Raw genomic sequence first — 16031 nt, 5'->3', positions numbered from 1 at the left:
GTGCAGACCCCCGACTGAGCCATCTGACCTCGTTGTGATACACAACATCTCCGTATTCAGCCTGGATGTTGAATAGAAACTGTTAAAACTGGGGGTGGCACAGGGCTTTGGAGCGAATATAATTAATAGCCTTCATCACCGGTTTCATAACATGATCATATTTCAGATGTTTGGCACAGAGAACTTGTTGGTGAATAATACAGTGGAGTTTTATAGCTTTGCCTCCTTCTTCGCTGACTTTGTTACAGACTAGGGTTGATAATCTACTTCGCTCGCCAGCCATGGCAGGTGCACCATCCGTAATAATCCCAGTGACTTTATTCCACGGTAGTTTCATGTCATCTACGGTGGAACAAACAGAAACAAATAAATCTGTTCTTCTTGTTTGGTCCTTAAGGCTCTGGAGGTCAAGTAGCTCTTCACTCACGTTCATGTCATTGTCCACTCCTCTCAAAAAAATCAATAACTGAGCAGTGTCACATGCATCCGTGCTTTTGTCGCAGGCTAACGAAAAAAAGTCAAACTCCACTCCTTTTGCTTCTAACTGTCTCTTAATATCAGATGAAATGTCTTCAGTTCTCCCTACCACAGTGTTACGAGCCAGGCAAACATTGGCAAACTCTTGCTTCTTCTCAGGACAAATTTTCTCCACCATTTTCATCACGCAGTCTTTAATAAATTCACCCTCAGTAAAACGTTTGCAGTGCTTGGCAATCAGCATTGCCACCTTGTAGCTCGCCTTTGTGGCATTTTCATTTGACTCATGGGCTCTTGTGAAAAAGCGCTGCTGTGCTGTTAAAGCAGCTTCCAGTTCCTTCAATTTTTCGCCGTGTTCGTTCCCAGTTAGCTTGTTGTAGTTAGCATGTTTCGTCTGGTAGTGCCTTTTGATATTGAATTCCTTGAAAACAGCCACAGTCGCTTGGCAAATTAGGCAGACACAGTTGTTTCGTGTTTCAGTGAAAAAATACTCCAATTTCTACTTGTCCTGGAAGCGGTGGCCCTCGCTGTCAACTTTCCTTTTATAGTAACAGTCGCCATTTTAGAAATGGGCACACAAGCCTTGTGTCACAAGGGTCACACGGCGAGAGTGATGACTCAGGTCTACTGCCATCTTCTGGTGAAATATAACCACCAGCCTTGAAGGAGCAGGAGGCAGCAGGGGAAAGCTGCAGGAACCGCTATGTGGTGAAGGGAAAAACGCTGGCCGGTGGGGATGAGTGACAGGCTGAGCCAGCGGGGAGAAGAGGCTGCGAGCTGCTTGAAATTTGAAAATGGGCCGCAATTGGCCCCTGGGCCGGACTTTGGACATGCCTGTTTTAAGGCTTAGATTAAAATTCAAGCAAGATAAAACTGCATACTTATCCCTGCTTTGAAAGATAGGGAAAATGGCTGTATCTCTTGTCCCAAATTCCCTTGCAGAGAATAGTCTTTTGCCTCTTATAAAAGCAGAGCCTATTCAAATGGATGGAGACAATGATACCTGCCAATGGAGATAATAATTTCCACCATTCTGCATAGGGGCTGCTTTGCAAGGCAGTACTGTGGACAAACTCTTTCCCTGCAGATGGATGCTGGGGGGGTGGGGGTGTGAAAAAGCCCTAATATCAAGATTTCTCTTTCCATTGTAAAACCTGTTCAAATCCTTTCGTTTTGCATCTTTACAAGTACTGCAAGCTTTCAAATAGAAAGGAAGTATTACTTTCAATTATTACCTTATTCAGATTTTTGGTACTGAGGAGTAATTAAATGCTTCTTTCATTTTCTTTTTGAAACTCAGATGAAGATGATGATTTCATTAGTAAAAAAACTTCCCAAAAGCCCAAGGAGAATGGGAGATCTGCAAGCATTCCCCTTGTAACAACTGGAGCACCCAAAGCAAACCACAAACCTAAAATAAAAAATAAACCCTTATCTCCTGCAAAACTGACACCAATCTCTGTAACTGATTACTTTGGAACTGGTAGTATCCATAGATCAGAGAAGAAGTTGGTGTCGAGTAAACGAAAAGAGGTGGGTAATACCAGTGGCTATTTTTTTCTGTGCTTATGAATAGGAATGTTTATGAATTTAATGAAAAATGTGTGAGATGCATTTCTGTTAGGTTTCCTTTCTGTAGTAGAGTATCAAAGTAGTAGTTAGTGAATGCCAGAATGAATGATTTTGCTATTGAAATATTAAGTTGCAGCTTAATTTTTATCCTGTTTTAGGGTTTATAGCTAGGACAATTAAACTGACTTACCTCCATTCTTGAACAGCTCTTTTCATGTTTAATATGTTTTTACATTTTATACTTGGATTGATGGATTAATAGCCTGCTTTTGGATCTAAGTCTTAAGAGCTGCCCACAAGATAAAAGTATTATTACATTAAAGTTTAGTACATTAAAAGTTCTTAAAATTAAAGACTAAGCTCAAAGAAAATTGTAAAATTCTATTTTAGAACCATCTTACTTCCTAACAATATATATTGCAAAAGCTTCTAGGAAAAGAGAAGCTTTCATGGCACATGAAAAGGCCATAAAAAAGATTTGGCATATTTCCACTGAGAAAGAATTCCAGTCATGGGGCAACCACTGAAAAGCTCTATTACTAGTCGTGGCTGAGTTTATTAAATAAGGGCTGCTGGATCCTATGGATTAGTGTGTGCTTCTGCAGACCAGTTTTTTTCTAGCAGCATAAGTATAGTCAGTTTACTTGTCAGGAAAGGTAAAGGCAGTAGTGTTGCTGCAAGATAGTTGCTTCAGTAAAGTTAATAGTTGGGATGGACAATTTTTCATGGCACTCCTAAAATTTGCTATCTTGTGATAATTAGACATCCATATATAATCTCAGGAAACATGTCAAATCATTTGACACAAAGGAAATTTCAAAACAAAATGTGCAGAGGATATAGGCTTTCCTCTTAAACTTTTGGAAAGCCAAATGAATGGTTTGTTGGCAAAACAATCCAGGATTAAACCATCTTTCATTGCACTTTTGCTTGCCTCGAACTGCTAGGGCAGATAATGCACATTCAAACCAAGAGCCAATATATAATAGTGGTATCAGACCTCTTCAGCAAACATTTAATTGTTTAACATAAGATTTAATTAATTCCCTCTTCTGACACAAGAAAATAGTGAAAATTATTAGTCAGGAATAGAAACAACTATATACTCCCTTCTCTGCACCTGAAATAGGAAGCTTGAGTTAAGAAATTAAGAACTGAGGGCTGGGTGCTTAACATACGTCAGCCCCAAATCCTAGCTCTTTTGTGCATTCATTTTACCCTTGATGGAACATCATTGGCTGGATTAGGGAATATTTAGAGAAGACTTACTTACAAAATGTGGTTCTCAGTTTCAGCTTTAGATTAATATATTTTGTGCACAAGCCTGTCAATTTTGAATTTTCTCACATCAGAAACAAGTATGTCCTAGTAGGTGTTTTAATATGGCATTTGCAATAGTGTGGGATTCTTACTGATTTATAGATTGCAACATATACTGATGCATCCACTGTGTTTCTGCAATAAAATGTGATAAAGGTCCTTGTAGTTACATTCCCCAGGATGTCTTTTTGAAAACCATTTGATTGCAAGATATTGATATTTCCTTCTGTTCCTGAGAAGTGCAAAGAAGAGCCTTTCAAGGTTTGCATGTTGCTTTTCTTAGGTTCAGGTATTTAGGACGAGGCATTAGGATTTTCCTTCCATTAGTCCATGACACTTGTCTGAATATGGCTACAAATTGAACCTACCTGTGATTCTTCTTTCTTTGTGGTGCAGCGTTCACAAAGCAAGGACTCAACACTAAATGATGAGGCTATTGCCAAGCAACTACAGCTTGAAGAGAATGTAGAGGTAAAATACTTGTTTGCTCTCTAGTTCTTTTAGCTGCCCATTTTTGATTCTGTATGTGGAAGGGTTCTTTTGTTTCATTACAGCTCCCCTGCACAACCTTTCCTTTTCGACTGATTTACCATTGTTCCTGGCCTGCACTCTGTCCTCTCCTTCCTTTCTGTTCTCCATTTTTACCTGAATTTTCTTCCAAAGAGTGACCTGCAAGCTTCTTCCTCAACTGTAGCCCTAATTTTATGGGGCAGCTGAACTGCTACCACTCAAAGTGTATGCAGTTATTTTATTTTACCCTAGACCTTCATCTGCTGGTTTATAATCTGGAGGTTCCAGAGTGCCTACCCAAGACCCAGTTTCAGCATGTCAGAGGCTTCTGGATAAAGTCCCCTTCATGAAGCAGGCCCTCCACATTAGCAATTTTTATCAAATTGTTAATTTGAAGTGGTGATTTAATTAGTTAGATTACTTACATCTAATCCCAACTATAGATGGAGGCTTTTTTTTTTTCCTTTGCATTACTCACTGACCTGACTTCCATTTTTATTGTTGGGTCTGTCCATGTTCAGCTTAACAATGAAAACAGGAAAGATTAATGCTACTCATTGATCCAAATATCCTCTCATGGCTTATGATCACGTAAAAGCAGAGCCTGTGGCATTCTGTTTATAAAGTTATCTGTCTGAATCATGCACTAAGGCAAGTTTTCATCTCATTCTTGCTAAAAGATTGGATTTGGGTAAAGTGCACAGTAGAGCTCTCTTCAATAAACCTCTTGGCAGGAAGAAATTAGCTTCCTTTGAAGAAACAATACTTGATAAAAGGCCGTGAGCAGCAGTTGCTGCTGTTACTTGTATTAGTAAAAAGTTTTCTTGTTTTTCTCTTTACTTTGTTCAGTTGAATAATTGTAAATGGATTCTGAACTTGTATTTGTTCCAACTTCTGATAATATGATTTGTTTGTTGAAGGAGTGTTAGATTAAACAAGGATGGCTTTCTTTAACTCAAAAGTGCCATTTGCAAGAAGACTCATCCAAATGGTAGGGTATAATTAACATTTAGTTTATATCAATGAGGATGAGGAACACCTTTCCCTGATTCTCCTTGGATTAGTTTAAAATAAGCTGGTGGTGTTTCTCCAGATTTCACAAAAAGACTGGGGGTATTATTCCAGACTGAAAAAAAATTCTTCCAGCATTCCTGATCATTGCTCATGCTGGCTGGGGCTGGTGGGAATTGAAATGGAAACTATCTGGGGGACACCAGTTGGGAAAGGCTATCCATGCTGCTGTGAGAATGAGAGTAAAAGCCCCATCTTATTGCCTTCTTGCAAACCTGCCTTTTCTTCCCATTCTACTAAGACAATAGGTCAGATGGGAGAAATGTAATTGTCCCTGTATTCCATGAGGAGTCCTGAGAACAGCCTTTCCCAGTATTCCTGGTCCCTGGGTTGCTGATTTGTAACACTGGGGGTGAATAGAAGAAGGAAATTCCTTCTTCCCTCCTTCTTGTTTATTTGACTTATTTTGATGGTACTCCTCAGCCCCAAAGGCCTTTGAAGCAACATAGAATTAGAATTAAAAAATAGGAAGGGGCTGAAAAGGCCATCCTGCTCAGTGCAGAACTGTAAGTTAAACCATCCCTCTCAGATGACTGTTCCCCTTGAATGCCTCTCGTGTGGGTTAGCCCTCAACTCCCTAGAAAATTGGTTCCTTTGTCATTCTGCTCTAACACTCAAGAAGTTCTTCCTGATGATTAGCTGGAATTTAACTTCCTGTAACTTGAGCCTGTTAGTCCATTTTCTGGACTCTGGGATTATCAGGAAGAGATCCTGGCCTTCCTCTTTCAATAGTTAGATGAATGCAATCCTATCTCCCCCCAGTCTTCTCTTTTTGAGGCTAAACATGCCCAATTCTTTCAATCTCTCCTCATCAGCTTTATTTCCAGTCCCCAGATCATCCTTGTTGCCCTCATCTGAATCCTTTCCAGATTGTCTGTACTCTTATCTTTCTTAAACTGTGGTGCCTAGAACTGGACATAGTACTTAAGGTGAGGCCTAACCATTGCTGAGTAAAGGGGAGCTAGTACTTCACATGATTTGGAAGTGATACTTCTATTAATGCAGCCTAAAATAGCATTTGCCCTTTTTGCAGCCACATCACATTGTTGATTCATAGTCAACTTATGATCCACAACAATTCCAAGATCTTTCTCACTTGCAGTATTGCTGAGATAACTAACCCCATCTTGGAACTTGTATATAATCAGTTAAACACAACAGTTGGTGCCTGTCTATAAAGACATTGCACACAAGGAAAGAGGAATGGATGGGAAATTTGCCAAAATTCATATTCCAAACCAATGAATTCCAAAGTTCAATAACATTGCTTGTGTTGGGCCTCATATCTGTCTTCATTTACAGGCAGGATAAACCCCTGTTTATTAGTAATGCCAATTTCCTCTTGATATGTTCTTTATGCTCTTTACAGATGGAGAGACAGTTACATGAAGATGAAGAATTTGCCAGAACTCTGGCCATGTTGGATGAGACACCAAAAAAGAAAAAGGTAACATTTTATGAAGTAATTGCTCTGTGTAAATACCTTCAGTGTAATTCTAGGAGTGAAGGGTCATCCCACAACTTGCTATAGGTTACAGATTGTTCTGTGGTGGGATTCTTGATAAGTTGATAAAAATTTCTAGGAATTACTCTAGTAGCAGATACTGTTTAATACTGATACTGACTCAATACTGAGATGATTTACAGGGGATCCAACATGAGCATCTCTCTAATATTTCCAGTAAGTTGGGAAAATCTGGTGTCTACATACCTAATAATTCAGAAGTGAAGAAAGTAGGGATAAGTACACTAGGAATTTTAAGGTTTGTTCAAAAGGTTTGAAACCACTAAAATCCATAGGGCTGTGTAATGCTGCTCCAGCCATCCTATTCTGTTCCCTAACCTTCAGCCTAGTTTTCCATTCTTGCCAACAGTCATTCTGCATTCCTTGGCCATAGTGTACACACATTTCTCATTGGGCTGTTTCTGTGCTTCCTCTCCTCCCCATCCTCCCCGCCCAGGTTCTTAAAAAAAATCTTGGTGTTCCATCAAGCTTTGTCTACACAAGCCTGTGGATGCCTTCCCCTTGTGTAGTACTATTCTGGCTGCATAAGCAGTGGCACTCCCAGTCTTTGCATTGGATATAGTGGGAGAGATTATTTGCTTCCTAATCTCGCTCGCTCTCTCTCTCTCTCTCTCTCTCTCTCTCTCTCTCTCTCTCTCTCTCTCTCTCTCTGTGTGTGTGTGTGTGTGTGTGTGTGTGTGTGTGGGGGGGGGGTTATCTTGATTTATTGAAGTTTTGAACGGCAAAGATGGAAACTCTTCAGTATTAAAAATGGGTATTAATTTTAAGGGTATTAATTAATACATAATTATTTGGCTAATAAACACTGCCACATCCTGCAAATATACCCAGCTTTTAGGACATTGGTGCTACCGTTTATGAAAGCAATCTGCACCATAAATTGCACATCTCCAATTTAATCAGTTAATACCTGATTTACATTACTGGTTTTTTAAAGGGCTGAAGTACTGTTATAAAGTGCTTTGAAGAATAATGGTTTTAAAATAGTTGAGATTTTAAGTTCTACTGTAAAACAGCTTCTTATTTACTATTAGTAATAGTTCTCCACAATAGTTATTCATGAAGACATCTTCTAATCTGCTGTTACTCCTTTAGCCTCGAAAAGAACCTGAAGAGAAGCAGATAGCTTCAGTGGACAAAATTAGTACAGATGAAGCAGAAAAGAATAAGCAATCTCACAAAGGTAATTTTTGTTTTGAAAAATGGATTCTCAGCTTGCCAGGATTTAGCTATTTTATGCTTAAGGCTCTCTCTCTCTCTTTTTCCTTCAGTGAAACCTGCCAGTTCATGTTTTGATGCAAAACCTCATTCTGCAAATGATAAAATTAATCTGGAAGCTCATACGGAGTCTTCTGTCAGTACAGAAAGGAAGGATTTGGTAAATAAGATTATGTCATCAAAGGTTAGCTCCAAGTTGGCAGTGCTAAAACAAAAAGCAGACAGTATTAAAATAGAAAATGGGACTCCAGAAGAAGAGAGTATCAAAAAAGAAAGTGTGACTCCAAAAGGAAAAGCACCTACAAAGGAGAAGGTCTCTCCCCAAACATCTAAGGTAGGTTTGAGGAGCACCCTTGAGGTCATTATGTTTGATTGTTACTGTTTTTTAATGCATGCTGATGAGGCATATTTTACCTTGCTGTCAACCGAGATGTACTATAGAAGTGCCTGAATACATATGCATATGTTCTGCCATATTGTGGACCAAGATGCCTATTTTATGCATAAGGTTCAGAAAAAAAGCATGCCAAATGTTGTAGTAGTTATTGTAATTACAGGGTGATTGTCTCCACATCTCATGCTTATCCCGATCTGTTGGGGGCCAGATAGTTGTGTCTGTCTGTTAAGGCATACTCATTTTTTCACATAATTTTGAGCCATACGAAACCTGGTTATAACCCTGTTATATGATTTCTTTCCTTTGTTTGATTTTAAAGTCTGTAAGTCCTGAAGATTCTGAAAAGAAGCGAACCAATTATCAGGCTTATAGAAGCTTCCTCAATCGAGAAGGTCCCAAAGCACTTGGCTCTAAAGACATACCACAAGTGAGTCCAAATGTTTGATATACAAGAATAGTATACACTGTATGTCACTCATGATTGGTACAGTGGTACCTCGGCTCATGAACGCCTTGGTTCATGAACAAATCAGGTCACGAACAAAAATTTCTGAAAAATTTGACTTGGGTCACGAACACTACTTTGGGTGGCGACCAAGATCACAGCCATATCCCCCCCCCCAAGTGGGGAGATGGCCACGATCGCAGTTCCGTTTGTGCAGGAAAGGCGTGCATGATCAGAAGCATCCTGCTGCAGGAAAGACGGGACCAGCAAAGCAGAGCCGTGGGGGAGATGGCTGAGATTCTGCCTGTCTTTCCTGCAGGAGCATGCCTCTGATCAGGCATGCCTTCCCTGCATGAACGGAACTGTGATTGCAGCCATATCCCCCCCGCCCCCCAAGTGGAGAGATGGCCACGATTGCAGTTGCTTTCGTGCAGGGAAGGCGTCATCAGAGGTGCGCTGCTGCAGGAAAGACGGGAGCAGCAAAGCAGAGCCGCGGGAGAGATGGCCGTGATCGCAGTTCCGTTTGTGCAGGAGCACGCCTCTGATCAGGCACGCATTCCCTGCACGAATGGAACTGAGATTGCGACCATCTCCCCACCCCAGTGCACCGTTTGCGCCCATCTCTCCCTCCCCCAGTGCGCCCGTGATCATGCCTGTCTCTCCCGCCCACTCCCCCAGCGCGCTGGGATGACGGGCACCTGCAGGGATGACAGGCGCGATCTTGGACCTGCTGGGGGCACGGGGAGATGGCTGCGCTTGTGCTTGGGGTGGAGGGCTGCAATCTTTGTTGTCACTTTGCTTCACATTTTTCTGATTTAAAAAATGGTTACAGAACAGATTAACTTTATTTACATTGAACCTTATGGGGAAATTTGACTTGGCTCACGACCAATTTGGGTCATGACCAGAGTCCTGGAACGGATTAAGTTCATGAGCGAGGGCACCACTGTATCTCTGCTGTTCTGGTGTGGTGCAAGAACTCTTCCCAGTCTACTCAGACTGTCATTGTTATGCCTGTGTTTGGATCCCCTGCTTCTATTCTCTTAATCCCATGAGGGCCACATGCATTTTCTTCCTGTGCATATACACAGTGTATACATAAAGTCTCAGGTCTTGTAATCTCTGTGGGTGCATTAACATAGTTAAAAATCAGTTGTACTTTTTAACCTATATGGGAATAGACAGAATTTGTGTCTTTCCAAGTTGTACAGAGAAGCTTTCTTGGGGGGGGGGGCGGTTGTGAATGTGAGTGATAGATATATGTATGTGCATACTTTGGTTTTTACATGTGGTATGCTATAAACATGGTTAATTCTGATATTCATACTGCTGGTTTAAAGCTTTAGGTGGCCACTGGGAAATACTAGCAGTTCTAATGTTCACTAGGAAAGCTCAGGAACCACAGGTGTGCCTTGCCATTCATTGTCTGAACAGTGTACCAGTATATGCTAATACTACCAAGAAACACATTTTATGCTTTACCGAATATGGCCTCAATCCAACTATAAACATGGAAATTATATTTAAGAAGTTTGAACATTGCAGCTTTTTCAACTTGAAAACTAGGTATTACCTTAAGACTGTGGATAAAATTATGCAAAATAAATAATAAAAGTAAAGATTATTCTGTTTTCCCTGTGTAAGATATACGGTTTAGAAGGGATGTTTCCAGTTCAACACACCATAAGTTCAAAGCTCTGTTTTTTTCTTGAATGCCTAGCTTCAGAGAATATGTCTTGATTTATTAAGCCACAGTAGTCTGATCTGAGAAGTTGGTTCAAGCACTCACTACAAATCAGGATTACAAGCCATGTTTTAGAGCTTTTCCTGGTGGTTTGTTGGACCAGGAAGTCTGACCTAGTCTATCTTGGGGCAGAAAAATTCTGTTACCAATTCTGTATGGTAGGATTCCCTAGTTCTCACTCTTCTGTTGGAAGAGGTGTAATCCTCACCTTTCATCTATTAACTTGTATTGAACCCTTTCTTCAAGTAGATCAGGGTGGTATACATTGTTCTCCCTTCCCAATAAGCCTGTGAATTCACTGGTCTGAGAGATGATGACTGCCCCATGACCTTTGTAGTCTTTCTAATCAAAGTCCAAAACCTCTTAACTGCTATACCGCAACATAGTGTCTATTGTGTATAACTTTGTGAGTGCAAGGACAATTGTATGCCTGCTTATTTTGCCTGGTGCATTTTCACTTCTTTGATCAGATGGCTCTTTATTTGGACAAACATAAGAAAAAAGATTTTATTTGTATATGCAAAGTAAGTTTGGTACCAGCCATAAGCCAAATTATTTAAGCTGCCTTGAGTTCCTTGAAAGGAAAAGGGTAGAATATAAATACAATGAATGAAAGAATGAATGCTTACAAAGCTGACTTCAAAGTTGCAAGTTGATTTGCAGGGAGCCACCTTTTTACCCATACTGAATCGAAAATATTTTTCACTTGACATTCACAACATATGATGAAAAAGGTCACCATATTTTTATGATTTTTAAAGTAATAACTGGTTATTTCTGATTATCTTGGAACAAAGATGCTGTAGACTTCATAGTTACTGCCATAAACTACTTCCTGTTGCACCATTTTGACTTTTAGGGTGGTGAAAATTGCTTGGAAGGTATGACATTTGTGATCACAGGTGTCCTGGAATCTATTGAACGTGATGAGGCTAAGTCTGTAATTGAGCGCTATGGAGGGAAGGTAACTGGTAATGTCAGCAAGAAGACGAGCTACCTTATTAAGGGTCGAGACTGTGGTATGTCCAAGTGTGAAAAGGTAAGTTATTCTGGAGTTGAATGAGCTAAATATGCTGAAGTGTAATGTGTTGCATTCTTTGTTTAACTATAATTAGAGGATTCTTTCCTCTGTGGCCCATGGATTATCCTCTTCTCCTGGCTGGCCAATCTCACATACCTTTCACATTCATCTTGGGTGGCCTGGTATTTACTTTTTGCAGACCAGGAAATGTAGCTCTTGATCACCTGCCACATGTCAAGGGAGTAATTGCCATGTTCCAGTCTTAAGAATAGAATGCTGCTACTATATCAGATCAAGGTTTTATCTCCAGTTGTGTCCAGCAGTATTTTTGGAAACTTTAGAGTCGGTGCAGTATGGTGATAGCCTGGTAAACACAAATGTACTACCCCTTAATCTCAAAGTCACATTTAACTGTCATTTCTAACAATTATTAATTGACACCATCCGTGAATTTGTCTCACTCTTTACAGTCAGTTAAGTTACTGAGTATTGCCATAATCCATGGCAATGATTTGTGTCATTTATTTATTTATTGTATAAAATTACCTTTTTGTTTGATTCTAGCCAGCTCTTTTTATGCAGCTATTACCAACCTGTCCCTAAGATAAGTTGGATTACAGTGTCCATCTTTCCCAGGCAACAAGACATCTTCAGATTGGTTTAGTTAGATGCTACAGTTATAAAACTGTATATGAAGGAGACAATTCTCTCCTGTCAATGCTGATTCACGTTATATGATTATACAAATTTCTAACATTTACGCCTGGTATCTTTTTTTCTAACCCTCATTATATATACCTAATTCTTTAGCCTTTCCTTTTAAGGAAGATGCTCCAGTTTCGTAATCATGTTAGCTTTCATGTTTTATAGCTTAATAAACTGTATAGAACTTTGGAAGGCAGGTGAGTGGAACTGTTTTATGTAGGGAATAATGAAAGAATTCTGGCACATGTATGACAATAGGCACTTGTTGGCTAGGGAGAGAGAATGGGTCCCTTTTTCTTTCAGATGAATCAAAGGAAAAATGGGATCCTCTCTACCTGCCTGCTTCCCAGGGAGCAGAAAGGGATCTCTTTCTCCTGCACACCCTTCCAAAGAGAAAGGGACAGGAACCTGATTTTCTTCTTTGTGGTCTCTGTGCATCACACATAATGGGTACTGCACCTGCGCAGTGCCTGTTGCTGGCCAGAATACTTAAGCTGCAACCGTTTTTGGTGGGAACTCCACACCCCTCCCCCTGGTGCTATATAAGGCGGAGCGCCCACCATTTCCTCAGTCTTCTTTCAACTGCTGATCGCATTGCCTCGAGCCATTACCTTGTCTTCTCGTACTTACTTGTTTGTTCTAGAATTGTTCTTACCCGTTGAATCCAAATTCTTTTCCCTTGTTTTCCTGGTTACTTCTTCTTACTGTTCTATATTTAAAAAAAAAAGTATTTTTCCTCTTTTTCCTCTTATCGTCACTATTTCCCTTCTGATCTCGATGGCTCAGCGTGCGGCATTTTGAAAGTGTTCGAAATGTGGGCCTAATTTGTCCGCAACAGACCCACATGAGCTCCGACTCCTTTGTCTAGGAGAAGGGCATTGCATCGACAAGTGCAGGCACTGCCTGGCCTTTACCAAACAGGCTAGGAAGAATCGAGAGAATAGGCTGAGAAAGATCCTTTGGGATCAGGCCTTACTAGTCTCGGACGAGCTCGCCACTCAGCCTATGTTGACTGGGCCTTCCATGGTAACCTCCCCTCGACCATCCGGGGGAGTTGCTTCCAAGGAGACCTCTTGCTCCTCCCACTCCTTGCTCAAACAAAAGGAGAAGCAGAAGCATTCCGACCACAGGGATCCGTCGGTCCTGAAAAAGGCCAAAAAGGATAAGTCGGGCAAGGCTACTAAGAAACGTAGGCTTGCCCCGGAACCATGAAGGGACTTGGATTCGACTGCCTTGTCGGTCCAGATGGCACCATTGGTCCCGGCAGCCTTGGCACCGACACCGAGAGAGATGATGCAGGTCACGCCGCCAGGATCCCCACAGAGAGTTGAGCTCATGAACCTGATTATGTTACATCCACCCGAACTGATCGTTCAGGGGTCGATGTCGGATGGGGAGATCCGTGACTCGCTCCCCAGGGCCGACCCCGATGCCATTCTCCCTGGAGGCTTCCAGGAGGACTACGGCGATTGAGCCCGACCAGCAGTGTCGCTCATCGGGACAATCCACCAGGTCATGGGTACCGACGCCGTACAAAGGACTGGAAGCATCGCAGCCTCAATACTGGGGACCACTCCCATACGGCTACTACATGCCAAGGGAAGACGGCCGTCAGTCCCGACAATCAAGGGCAGAGGCCCTGTCTACTTCAGCGCGGACGACCTCTCGCCATCCTCCTTCTCCGGCACATTCATCCTCAAGCCCACCTTACCCATATGACTCAGACTCTGAGGACTCGGATGACTGTTCTACATCTCCTGTGGCAGTTATTTCCACCCAGGTACCCAGGTTGCCCGAGGCGTCCTATGCTACCTTCGGTGAGCTTATGGGTCGACTGACAAGAGCCTTGGAGATCAAGGTTGAGCATCAGCCCAACGTTAATAAGGACAACTTCTATGATACTGTCCATAAGGAACAATCATCCACAATCACCATCCTTCTGATTACAACCTTATGGGAGGCTATGGAAGATACATGGACCGCTCTCGATCAACCGCAGTCGACATCACGGAGATATGAGTCCACATACAAAATTAGAGAGCAAGACATTCCCTTCCTGTTAAGACACCCGAAGTCCAACTCCATCGTGGTCGAATCATCCCAGGGGTGAGACAATAGGGAGCACGTGGCCCCTAGGGATAAGGAAGGAAGGGAAATCGACCTTATGGCGAGGCAAATTTATGTGGAGATGGGTCTGGGCTTGAGAATTTCTAATTATGAGGCGACTGCCAAGGTATCAGTATTTTCTGATGCAGCGGCTGGATGCGATTACCTCGTCCATCCCAGAACAACAATGTGACCTCACTCGAGTTTTCATTCGAGAGGCGATGCAGCTGGCAATCCAGCAGCTCACCACAGCCTGCCATCATGTTGACTGCGATTCCCACGCTCTGGTTGGCTCAGTCGCTCTCCGAAGACATGCCTGGCTACACTCGTGTAGCTTCCCGGAGGAGACCAAGAAAAGGATCAAGGGCATGCCATTCGACGGATTGGACCTCTTCCACAATCGGACAGACCACAAGCTTGAGCATATCTGTAATGCTCGAGCTACTGCCAGGAAGATGGAGTTCCCGGGCTCAAACTGTCGTAAGTGGCAGCAATCTCGATACCATAGATACCAACCTTACCACCGGTACCAGTCACGTCAACAACAATTCCCTCAGTGACAACAGCGGAACCGTACGCAACCAGCTCTCAATAACAACAGGACCGCCGCCGCCAACTCGCTGATAAGAGGCAACGTTGAGGGGCACCGCAAACTGGTCCTCTCTCTCCTATACCCCTCCCCCCTCCTTATGGGGGCCGGCTGCAAAGTCAACTCCCTCTTTGGGAGACCATCACATCTGATAGATGGGTCCTCTCTACAGTCGAATTTGGATACAGAATCGAGTTCAATGTCATTCCTCCTTCGGGTCTGATGTTATACACTGCCCCATCAGAAATTAGCGCAGAAGTATCTCAGTTACTCCAGAAAGGAGCGATCCACCAAGTCTCCCACTTCAATGGACCTTGCGGTTTCTACTCAAGATATTTCACAGTACCAAAGAGAGATGGTGGCTCATGCCCCATACGCGATTTAAGGGGTGTCAATGCCTTTATTACGACTAAGAAATTCCGTATGACCACCTTACAAAATATCCTTCCCCTGATAGAGAGAGATTGGCTCGCGTCCATTGACCTGAAAGATGCCTATTTCCATATCGGCATTCACCTGTTTTATAGGAGATTTCTCCGGTTTACAGTCGGTTCCGACATTTTTGAATACAATGTACTCCCTTTTGGACTTGCCACAGTCCCCAGGGTATTTACAAAGTGTATGGCTCCGATATGTGCTCACCTTCGCCAACGAGGTATTCAAATTTATCCATATTTAGATGATTGGCTTATCGTCTCATCCTCTCAGGACCGTCTCATTACAGATGTTTGCATTACATGCACTCTTCTAGAGGATTTGGGTCTTCTTATTAATACCAAAAAATCCTGTCTCATCCTTCACAGGTCATCAAGTTCATAGGGGCACAACTCAATTCGGTTCGAGCACGGGCATTTTTGCCACGGACCCATATGGACAAACTCTGCTCTGTAGCCCGTCGGGTCTAGAGAAGCGGGCAAATCCAGGCAGTGCTCATACAAAAACTGTTGGGCCATATGGCATCAACTATCGCAGTAGTTCCGAATGCCAGACTACGAATGCAGCGACTCCAGTTGTGGTTCAACGTGGTTTTCCAGCCCCTCCGCATTTCCCCAAGATGGCTTCTTCTTCCTCCTGCTTCAGTTTGCCAAACGTTGACTTGGTGGATGAACCCGGACAATCTCACAGTTGGTGTTCCATTTCACTGGCGACAGCCCTCCATTTCACTCCATACCGATGCTACTCTCACGGGATGGGGAGCACACTATTCCAACTTATGAACACAGGGCACCTGGCAAGCACACAAGAGGCTCAATCACATCAACTTTCTCGAGCTGCTGGCAGTTTTCAAAGCAATATGATATTCGAACCCGTGTTAAGGAACAGTTTGGTAC

General features: G+C 42.4%; 1 protein-coding gene across 2 annotated transcripts in view; it reads left to right on the top strand.

The window, feature by feature from the left end:
- RFC1 (replication factor C subunit 1) overlaps positions 1 to 16031 on the top strand; it is a 52560-nt gene that overhangs the window by 18914 nt on the left and 17615 nt on the right. For both annotated transcript variants that reach the window (XM_044417681.1, XM_044417682.1), the window contains 7 exons: positions 1778 to 2010; positions 3766 to 3840; positions 6320 to 6397; positions 7571 to 7658; positions 7747 to 8027; positions 8410 to 8517; positions 11139 to 11318. In XM_044417681.1, the coding sequence (XP_044273616.1) occupies positions 1778 to 2010; positions 3766 to 3840; positions 6320 to 6397; positions 7571 to 7658; positions 7747 to 8027; positions 8410 to 8517; positions 11139 to 11318 (1043 nt within the window). The remainder of the gene's footprint in view (positions 1 to 1777; positions 2011 to 3765; positions 3841 to 6319; positions 6398 to 7570; positions 7659 to 7746; positions 8028 to 8409; positions 8518 to 11138; positions 11319 to 16031) is intronic.

The sequence above is a fragment of the Varanus komodoensis genome, unplaced genomic scaffold, assembly GCF_004798865.1.
Source record: "Varanus komodoensis strain SLA01 unplaced genomic scaffold, ASM479886v1 scaffold9, whole genome shotgun sequence".
Classification (NCBI taxonomy): domain Eukaryota; kingdom Metazoa; phylum Chordata; class Lepidosauria; order Squamata; family Varanidae; genus Varanus; species Varanus komodoensis.
The sequence above is the reverse complement of the archived record's forward strand: the minus strand, read 5'-3'. Positions and strand labels throughout refer to the sequence as shown.